We start from the raw sequence: 10,835 nt of genomic DNA, 5'->3' as shown, positions 1-10,835 counted from the left end.
CTCCATCCCTTAGACCTTGTTGGAGAACGGAGCCACCCCCCTGTTCCCATCTATTTGGGGATGGTGTTCAGGAAAGCTTTGCAGAACAGGAAGTTTCTACTACTACTCAGGAGAGGGTTGCCCTTCCCCAGCTCCTCCCTATACCAGCAGCTCTGTCACCCCCTCCACTGCCATCTCGACAGAGGTCTTCTCTGACAGTGGGATTCATATGAAGGAGAGATAAGTATTCATTACCCCACCCAACAACTGGCAGCCCTACATGCCAGACAAAATGTAGACACACTTTAGCAGGCGATGAAGAGCCACAAATAATTTTCAACCAGGGAATGTCAATAGGAAGCACCTTACATTATGCAAGGCTCTCAAGAATATTTAGGTAAATGTACAAATGAGTGAATGAATGATCATAACTGTGTGCTGGGAGAATAACTTTGACAAATGGCTGAGAGGCTAAGGGAATTTTAAGAAGTCACTCTAAGCCATGGACTTAAGCCATATGCAGGAGTAGGTGAAGTTAATCTCTGCTTTCATCCTGCACGACTCTTCCTGCACTAGGCTATGCTCCAAGACTAACACTTGCTCTCTGGGCCATTACTCAGCACCAAATATAGTTCTCTGATACAAGGTATTTTTCTCCTAAAATAGGGAGGAAAACCAAGTATCTCATGATAGAATTTCTGTTACAATAATAGGCTATGGGGAAAGAATCTAAAATAAGAACAACCAATCTGGTATCATCTGAGAGACCCACCACTGGCAAAGTTTAGCCCCAAACCTATCAGACAAAGAGGCAGCCCTACTCCACAAACAGTATTTGTAGCAGGTCCAAAAAAACAGGCCTGATTCAGAGGTCTGAGGTCCAGAGACCTTCCTAATGGTCTTCCTAAAGACATCCTCCGTGGGTAAAGAAGTGGCTAGGCCAGAACAACATTCTGAGAAAAATGGGCCTGGGGGAAACCCAGAAGCCTGGTCAAGCCCTGGGACAGATGACTCCAAGCACAATGAAGATGCAACTAAGACAATGACATCAAGAGCTACCATCACCTCAACTTAAAGCCCAACATCTACAAACTAGCTGCCTTGATCTTCTTGAATTTTCTCCCACTTCTAGCCCCATAAACTGTGAGCTCCTTGAGGGCAGAGACCATGGGAAGTTCTGTCCAATGCTTTAAAGTCCTAATCCATGTCCTTTTCTCATCAGGAACCATCCTAGTAAATGAACTTCAGGTTCATCTTCCATAAAAGTAATGCCATCAGAAACAATATGTGCACCTGGGTGGCTCAGTTCGTTGAATAACTGACTTTGGCTCAGGTCATGATCTCACAGTTTGTGAGTTCGAGCCCCGCGTTGGCCTCTGTGCTGACAGCTCAGAGCCTGAAGCCTGCTTCAGATTCTGTGTCTCCCTCTCAATCTGCTCCTTCCCTGCTCATGCTCTGTGTGTGTGTGTGTGTGTGTGTGTGTGTGTGTGTGTGTGTGTGTGTGTGTGTGTCTCTCTCAATAATAAATAAATGTTAAAAAAAAAATTTAAAAAAATATGTGCCATTATCAAGGGCCACTGGCATTGAGCTTATCATTTTCTCCTTAGGGAGTAAGCATTCCAGATAAGGAAGGAAGATTGAACACAGCTGCAAAGCTGGAGAAGGTAGGTGACCTCATGATCCTACTGTTTTGCCCAATTCCTCTAGGACGGAGAACCTATAGAGTTCTAAACATGATTAAAAGGGTGTGTGTGTGTGTGTTTGTTATTAAGAACAGAACAAAACATCCAGATCTTCCTTCATGCCAGAACACCTGCTTGTAGCCTCACACCTGGATGAGTGGTGAGTCATTGGAAATGATGAGCCCTCTGACTTCCCTTTTGAGATCAGAGTCTGCTACGGAGCCAGAATTTGCTGATCATGGAGCATGCAGACACTCTGTCTTTCCTAGAAATGAGAAGAAGAAAAATCCCAGAACCAATCCTCTCATTTTACAAATGGAGACCTGACGCCCAGAGAGTTCAGGTGATATGTTCAACATCCCTCAGCAAGACAGTTGGCACAACCAGGACCACATCATGGTTTCCCAACTCATAGTTCTTTCCACTGTAGTAGCTATGGAAAAATTTTCATTTTGCTCCCTGGAGGAGAAGGAAATAAGGTAGGGAGCACAATATTAAGTTTTTGGATTCTCTGTAGGCTTCAATAACTTCTGTTAACCTGGCCTCCATTATCCTGGCTGTGGTTGCCTTCTGTGGTTTCTTTCCATGGAAAATTGGGTCCTAAGTCAGTTTTTAGCTTTCAATTGGCTCAGGGTTCTTATCAGGGCTGGTGAAGTCCCCATGCACATGGCTCAGGATCTCTCGGTTTGTAAACAGGCGGAAGGCAATCTGCTCACACTCTCGCTTGGTCCCACATTCAAACAGACACCCAAACAAGCCCTCCTTTTCCAAAGCAGCCAAATCAGAGTAGCCACAGGGCCCGCAGTGCAAGATCCAGGGGTGGGACCAGCAGGCAGCATCCAAGGGGGTCTGATTGAGGTAGATGCCTAAGTTGACCCTCCGCTTCTTAGAGGTTGGGTGTGAGTACAAGAGCCATGATTCAGACAGTGTTCCAGCTTCTTGCTCTAGCCTCAGTGATCTGTCCAGTAGAGGGCTCTGCTGAATGGTAGAAGCATCTTTGCCATTAGGGTCCTGGCACCCACGTAAGATCTCCGGGGGCCGGAAACTCACCACACTGCCTTGGCAGCCATGCGGGGGCTCACAGAGCTGTCGGCTCAGGGCTAGTCTCTGAAAGCATTCACCACGGTCATCGCTGAAAGCCTCTGCCCGGCACCTGTTTGGTGTCCGGGCACTGCAATACAGCACGGGGTTGCCACCCCTCCCAGTCACCTCTGCCACTTCGCACTCCACTGTTGCCATGGGCTGAATGAGCCTGCCGTGGTGCCATGTGGCCCCTAGGTCATCACTGTAGATCATCAGGGAATGAGGCTTGGCTTTACATGGTAGCCGGAAGCAAAAGAACCAGTAAGGGATGTAGTAGGCATATGCAGGGATGACCAGCCTCCCCGACTGTAGCTGGATGCCATGACCTGGGCCCACAGCGAATGTGGCCCAACGCTTCACCTCTGCACCAATAACCTCTTCAGTCAAGTCCCTCACCTCGCTCCATGAACAGCCAGTGTCTCGACTGCAGATGAAGCAGAGGCGGGCTGCATTCCTGCCTGACATGACCTGCTGACGCTCGGTGACATGGCCTCGCACACAGATGAAGAATAGGTATACACAGCCGCTTTTCTGCTCCCACACAGGACAGGGGTTCATGGTCCGATGCCCAGGTAATGTGGCTTCCATCAGTGGCTTCAAAGGTCCCCACTAGACAAGGGGAAGGGGGAGAGAGCAGGAGTGAGAGACTAATAGGAATACATGAGGCTCATTAAAAGCATTAGTCTTTTTCAGTGATAAGAAAGAAATGATATTAAAATCTATGAAATCATGAAGGCTCAAGTATTCACTAAATTCTCAAACATTACAGGATGATTTATAAGGCTGGGAAGAGGCAATGCTAGATATTGTATAAGCTGTCCCCTCTGTCTAGAACACTTCCTCACTTTGTCTAGATGTCCAATTCACCCTCCAAACTCAAAAGTCCCCTCCTTTGTAAAGCTTTCTATGAACTTCCTCTGCTCCCCTCCTCTCACCAAAGCAACTGGTAGCTTCCTCTTTGTACACACAGAAGAGTTATAGAACTTATTATATAATAATCATCCTTTTTGTGTGACTGGCTCCCTTCCTAGATTATGAGTCTTTTGAGGAGTACCCAGCACATGATAGGAGCTAAACAAATATTTTTTAAAAGAAAGAAAAACCAAGAAAAGTAGAAGGAAGTAGGAAAAAAAAAGAAAAAGAAAAGAAATGAAGAAAAGTAAAGCAAAGTGGACAAATATGAAATTTAGGCAAATAAAGGGAAATTTAAAACAAAGAGTTTTTCCTTCCTCTACTATCCTGGGGAGGCAATTCATAACACTGGCATTAAAAACTCAAGCATGGAGTCAGAGATACCTAGTTCAAACCAGCCTTCATCACTCATTGTGTGACCTCAGGCAAGTTACTTGAACTTACTTTACCTCAAATTCTTTATCAATGAAGTGGAAAATGTAACAACATGCTCACACAGGAGTTGCTGTAAGGCTAAAATGAGATAATGCCTACTCAGACATATTACAAAGAAAGGTCTAATCTCCTTAATAGATTTTTTAAACTGTATTATAAATTGGTAAAAAAAAAAAAAAAAATTCCAGAAACCCATCTGAAATGGGCAAAGAGGAAGACCAGACAACTCACAGAAAGAGGAAAAAACAACAAAAACATGTGCAACCTCACACATAAAACAGAAAAGCAAATTAAAATTAAAATTGATGTAGTACCTTTCATCTAACAAACTGGCAACGGCATAAACTTTGACAATATTCTGTTGGCAAAAATGTGAAGAAACAGGTACTCTCTTATATGGACCAAAGTGTAAAATGCTTCAACATTTATGTAGGGCATATCAAAATTCCAGATGCATTCATCCTTTCCCAGCATGCCTAATTCTGGGAATTTATCCTAAGGTATATCTGCTCATCAAATTAAGTATATACAAGATTACTCACTGTGGCATTGCTTGGAAAAGCAAAATATCATGAACCCAAATATTCATCAACAAGGGACTGGTTACATGAACACACAATGCAAGAGATGAAAAAAGAAAAAGGAAGGCCTCTATACCTTGAGATGGAAAGATCTCCCTAACATATTGTTAAATGAACAAAGCAAAGTACAGACCAGTGCATGCAGCATGCTACTTTTTGCATCAGAAATATGGAGGAAAAGGACTTCCTGTAACAGCGAACTAGGTAATTTGAACCAACATTTCCATTGAGACTGGAGATGACAGATAAAATATTAAGACAAAAACATCTGGCTAAAAGCATCAGGGAGGAAACAAGACAATGAGGAATTATAGGCCAAGAACTGAGAGAAGTTCATTCAGAGAGGTTGGCCTGGTATTTCAAGTCCTTTTTCCTCTCAGGGTATCTCTGCTAATTCTCAAAGAGATAACTGAAAAGCTGAGAAGCTGAACAATTTGTTTGACAGCCTTATGGGGCTAGAAGGACAAAAATTTGGGGCCCTGGTAACCCCCCGTGCTTTAAGATGGAACTTTAAAGAGCTAAATGCAGAGCAAGGGTGAAACTGAAGTAGACTAGCCTTCACAACCACCACTCTAGAAAACTGGCTGGCATTATCTCCTGAAGGGGAACATAAACATACCCTATGATCCAGTAATGACATTTCTAGGCATAAGTCCAGCAAAAATGCATGCACGTATTAGCAAAAACATGTACAAGAATATTCAGAGAAGCCTGTACACAACAGTTCAGATAAACCTCAAAAATACTGAACAAAAGAAGCCAAACATAAAGAATAAAGATTAAAAACAAGCAAAACTAAACTCCAGAGCTATAAATAAGGATAGTAATTATCTCTGGGAAAGAGAGGGGGGATAAGAGAAGGTTCTGAGGTACTGGTAGTATTCTATTTCTTGAGGTAAGTGATGAGTCCACAAGTGTTGGCTTTGTCAGTTCACAGAGCAGACATCCATGTTTTGTACATTTGACATTTATGTTATGTTTTCTACATATGTGTTACCACTCCACGTTATAAACATTTTAAAGAGGAGTATTGGGGCGCCTGGGAAATCTTGTCACACACTACAACACAAATGAACTTTCAGGACATTATGCTCAGTGAAATAAGCCAATCACAAAAAAAACACACCTACTGTATGATTCCACTTACACGAGGTATCCAAAGTATCTAAAAACTCATAAAAACAAGGAAGAATGGTGGTAGCTAGCAGATGGGGCAGGGGGAAATGAGGGTTGTCCAAAGAGTATAAAGCAGCAGTCTCGATGAAAACGTTGCAGAGATTTGTTGCACCACAATGTGCCTATAGTTAACAAAACTGCAATGTACACTTAAAATGGTTAAGATGGAAAATTTAGGTATATCCTACTACGATTAAAAATTTTTAAATGTTTATTTATTTTTGAGAGGGAGAGAGACAGAGTGTGAGCGGAGGACGGGCAGAGAGAGAAAGGGAGACACAGAATCTGACACAAGTTCCAGGCTCCTAGCTGTCAGCACACAGCCCGATGCAGGGCTCGAACTCACAAACCATGAGGTCATGACCTGAGCCGAACTCGGACACTTAATGACTGAGCCACCCAGGAGCCTCTATCCTACTACAATTTAAAAAAATTTGGGGGGGGGGCACCTGGGTGGCTCAGTCGGTTGGGCATCCAACTTCGGCCCAGGTCATGATCTCGCGGTCCATGTTTAAATAAACATTAAAAATTTTTTAAATAAAAAATATATATAATGTATTTTTTTTAAACCAGCAAACGTGAAAAAGATTAAGAGGTTTTAGCTGATGGTCTACTTAACATTAGTCAACTGTATTATGCAGCTGCCAAAAAAACAAATGCTACTTTATGTATTAAAAGACTGCATTAAAAGGATAAAAAACAGGATAGCCACCTCATTGCTGAGCTGGTCAGTCTATCCTTGGAGCCCTAAATTCAAAGGACCATTCTTTGAAAAAGGACACTGACATTCCAAATCAAATCCCAAAGACAGTAATCACAGCTTTCAAGGGCCCAGAAACGAAATCAAGACTGTGGTCTTAAGAGCCACTAAAAGAATGAAGCTGGCAAGCACCCAAATCAAAAGACTCAGAATGTATGAATACTGCTTTCAGGTACATCAAAGAGCATTCTCTGGAAAAGGGACTTTCTATTATGTATAGATCGGATGTCCCAGAAGCTGGAACAAGACCAATGGGTAATTATAGAGAAGTACAGGTTGTCTCACTCCAAAAACAAAAGTTAACAGTTGCCACAGGATTAAGTTCCTCATCTGAGGAGTTGTGTAAGCAGATCCTTTATAGAAGATGACTAATGTTGAATTCCTACTATGCAATTGCTATTATTAATTACATTTTATAGATGATGAAACAGAGAAGAGTCAAACGTCCCAGGTCACATGGCCAATAAATGGTAGGTCTTGCCTGACTCCAAAGCCATGTTCTTAACCCCTAAGATATTAGTAGCTACCAAGGGAATACAGAAGATCTCTTTACTGGGAAAGAAGCTAGGCTGATGATTCTTCTAACTTCAAGATTCTACAGACAGATAAATCAGAGAATGGAACAGATAAAATACAGAGAAGGGAGAATGAGTTCAAGTGGACACATCTGTGAACGTTTCTGAGGTTACACAACAAGCATGGTCCAGTAAAAAGTGCTCAACAGCCTAACTGTTTGCAATAGAAAGCAGGGCAACACGACCGCAGGCAATGCCTGTCCTGGAGGGAATAAAAAACTAGAACTCCAAGGTAGGCTGCCCCGCTGGGCCTCTCTGGAGGCCAATGATACAAGCAGCAGTGTGGTCCTAGGAAGCAGCCATGAGGAAGGCTCATGACAAGATGGGTGAAAGAGCAGGGACTGAAAGTTCCCTAAAGTAAAAATCATTCCCACAAGGAGATGTGAGCAAGTCATACAGAGCAGAGACAGGGGTTGCTGGCAAGGCCCACATTCAGCAGAAAAGCATTTGCGCTGTAATAGCAAAAAAAGAAAGAAGAAAAAAAAAAAGTCATCCCTATAGAGGTAATGTTTTCATGGTGATATCTCCATGAGTAGAAAACCAGCAGGATTAGAGTGCCTATTATAAAGATATATATGTTTGTTTACAAAAGGCTCTCAAATCCATGGTCTCATCTGATCCTCACTTCAACCAGCTCTGCAAGAGAAAAGAAAAACGGGATCTGAAATAACCCTATACTCACAGGCCCAATGAAATAACCCTATACTCACAGGCCCAAGGGCAGCAATCATTCTTTGCTCTCGAAAAATGCAGTAAAAATGTGCTACTTAGGGGCAAGGGCTCCATCCCCACCTCTGCTGCTTAGTAGGTGTGTGTCTGAGGCAAACCACTTTTTTTTTTTTAATTTTTTTTTTTAACATTTATTTATTTTTGAGACAGGAAGAGACAGCTCATGAATGGGGGAGGGTCAGAGAGAGGGAGACACAGAATCTGAAACAGGCTCCAGGCTCTGAGCTGTCAGCACAGAGCCCGATGCAGGGCTCGAACTCATGGACCGTGAGATCATGACCTGAGCCGAAGTCGGCCGCTTAACCGACTGAGCCACCCAGGCGCCCCTGAGGCAAACCACTTTTAATCCCATTTCCTCCTTTACGATGGGGATAGTATGCACCTCACATAAACCATGCAGAAGGGGGAGGATTGTTGTTATCCTTGCCCCCACCATCTGCTAGTTGTCTTGAACAAGCTACCTATCTCTTGGAATACCAGGATCCCTGATCAGAAAACTGGACTAACGATGCTTCCTTCCTTCCCTGGATGACTTATAAGAACAAAAGAAAATGTGAATGAAAAACACACCACATGTTAGCTGAATTTGAATGAACCGTGGAGGCCTCTGGAATCAGAGATGGAATTTAAAGCCTGTTTCTGCTGTTTTATTACAGCTATGTGACTGTGAGCAAAGTGGCAACCTCTCTGAGCTTCAGTTTCCTCATCTGCAAAATGTGACTGACAACCGTGCCTATGTCACAACAGAGTGGTTATCGAGAATCTAATGTGCACCTAGCACACAGGAAGTACTCAGTAAGTGAGAGCCGTTGCTTTTACTGTTTCTTTTTTTCTTCCTCATCTCCCACGCAGGGTCCTTCCAGCACAGATGGGAAAGGGCACAGGCCCTGAAGTGCTCTAAGCAATGTGGAGAGAGATTGAGGCTGAGAGCCAGATCTGGGATGAGGAGTCACCTGTACCGAGTGCCCAGTCCTCAACCCTCGCCTCAGCACCAGGTGGAGAGCATCCTCATCCCTGCTCGTGGAGCGCTTCTCTGCAAAGGCCAGGAAGGTGTGGGTGGGGGGGATGTAGAGCAGGGCTGGGATCCGGTAGGTGATCCCTCTCTTGTCTTCCTGCTGGAACAGAGGGCTGCTGAAGGAGCACGATGTCACTTCTTCCATGACCTCTGCAAGGATAGGAGGCAGCTAAATGTGGGGCCATACCCAAATGCTGGCCTGTGCACAAGTTCTGCTCTATCATTCTATTTCTGAAGATCACACACAGGGAGGCACGGATGTACTCAAATGTTTACTTTTTTGTCCAAAGGTAACACCATGGTCTCAATAGCACAAAGCAAGCAATACGCATGCTCATTGAACAAATCTATCCTCCACACTCTGGGGAAATCCTATGCAGCCTGTGTCAAGTATGTCTTTACAGAGATTCTACATGGGCTGCTGCCAAGCATCCAGGGGTATTACCAGCCTGGGTGGTTTCCCATGTCAAATGGAGATTTTAGGCCATTCAGATAATATAAATATAAATCCAAATCCATATGAGGAAAAGCCTGTGGTTAAGAACTCTCTGGGGAAACTTTCCCCCTCTATTAGAGCCTAGGATAAGAGGCAATCTTTATCATCTCTCTGTGTCAGCAAAAAGAATTCTTTTTACCTAGTCCACCATACCAGCAGGTGCAGACTTTCAAGGGACCTAGTTTCACGCAGCGATCTTAGTTCCGCTACACCATGTGGGCCCACAGTTTCATTCACTGCAACAGCAGGTCTACTAAAGCCCAAACTTCTAGGTAAGTGAGAGCAGCAAACATCCAGGGCAACTGAGGTCAGGTTACAGGGCTAACTAGTCTGGTTTTCAGTTTACTCTTGGCTTCTAGGTCCCTGGGGATTTCTCTTACTTTCTTGCAATTTCAGCTATAAAGGACTTTATTATATTTTGTCTACAATGTTACAGGTTAGCTAGCCTGTCATAATGCTGAAAATGTAAGTCTGCAGGTACACTTCTCAAAGAAATCAGGGGTTCTACTTCTCAGAGGCCCAAAAAGGGAATCAAGCCAGACAGAAGCAGGCTTAGAATTTTTTTATCTTTCACTATCTGTCATTCAAACCCTTTCATATAAATCACTTGTAAAAATTATCAGACTATAAAAATGAGGCCCAGAAGGCCTTATTCATTTATTTAGTAAATATTTCTGGGTGCCCACTCCAAGTCAGGCCAAAAGGTAGGTGCTGAGGCGACAAAAAGGAATCAGAAGTCCCTGCCCACATCCAAGTGAGGGAGACAGACATACAGGGACAATTACAGTATCATGCAATAAGTGCCACATTAGAGGTCAACATGATAGCGTGTAGGAAAACAGAAAAAGGATCTGTCTAGATCAGGGCAGTGGAGGGTTTCTGGAGAGAAAAAAACTGAGTCAAGTGAACTCCTGCCTCATATCCTTATGCTCTGTGCCTAGAACATTCTTGTTTCACATAACCACAGAGTTCACTCCCTAAACTCCTTCAGCCCTGTTCCAATGTCATCTAATCTATGAGGTCTTTCCTGACAACTCCCCTGCCCCTCTCTATCCCCTCTCTGCTCTCTTCTCCATGCCACTTATCATCCAGATTATACTTGTTTAATATATACTACACAACAGAAGCTCCATAAAGGGCAGGGATGAGTCTGTTCTATTCACCACTACACCATTATACCTAGAACCATGCCTGGTAATTGATAGGTACTTGACGAATTATCTGTTGAATGACTGAATGAATGAGTGAGCTGGATCTTAAAGGATGAATAGCGAGTCAGCCAACTGAAGGGTGAAAAGGGCAGAGGGGGTGAATGTGAAAAGCCTACAAATGATAGAAAACAGTGAGCTGTGGGGACTGTTGATAGTGCAGTATGACTAGAACAAAGTGCAGAAGTGGGACTGAAGGGGTCA

General features: G+C 43.5%; 1 protein-coding gene across 7 annotated transcripts in view; it reads right to left on the bottom strand.

The window, feature by feature from the left end:
- Positions 1-2,058: 2,058 nt before the first annotated feature.
- The window catches only part of NEU3 (neuraminidase 3), a 28,573-nt gene continuing 19,796 nt past the window's right edge, over positions 2,059-10,835 (bottom strand). For 3 of the 7 annotated variants that reach the window (XM_086678318.1, XM_086678317.1, XM_025929102.2), the window contains 2 exons: positions 8,866-9,077; positions 2,059-3,353 (listed from right to left, as the gene is read on the bottom strand). In XM_086678318.1, the coding sequence (XP_086534444.1) occupies positions 2,274-3,353; positions 8,866-9,077 (1,292 nt within the window). In that variant the 3' untranslated portion in view covers positions 2,059-2,273. The remainder of the gene's footprint in view (positions 3,354-8,865; positions 9,078-10,835) is intronic. The other 4 variants (XM_086678315.1, XM_086678314.1, XM_086678316.1 and 1 more) reach the window with 2 other exon arrangements.

This window comes from Puma concolor, chromosome D1, assembly GCF_028749965.1.
Source record: "Puma concolor isolate L17-30 chromosome D1, mPumCon1.1.hap2, whole genome shotgun sequence".
NCBI classification, from domain to species: Eukaryota; Metazoa; Chordata; class Mammalia; order Carnivora; family Felidae; genus Puma; species Puma concolor.
Note: the sequence above shows the minus strand (reverse complement) of the source record. Positions and strands in the feature narration are given on the sequence as shown.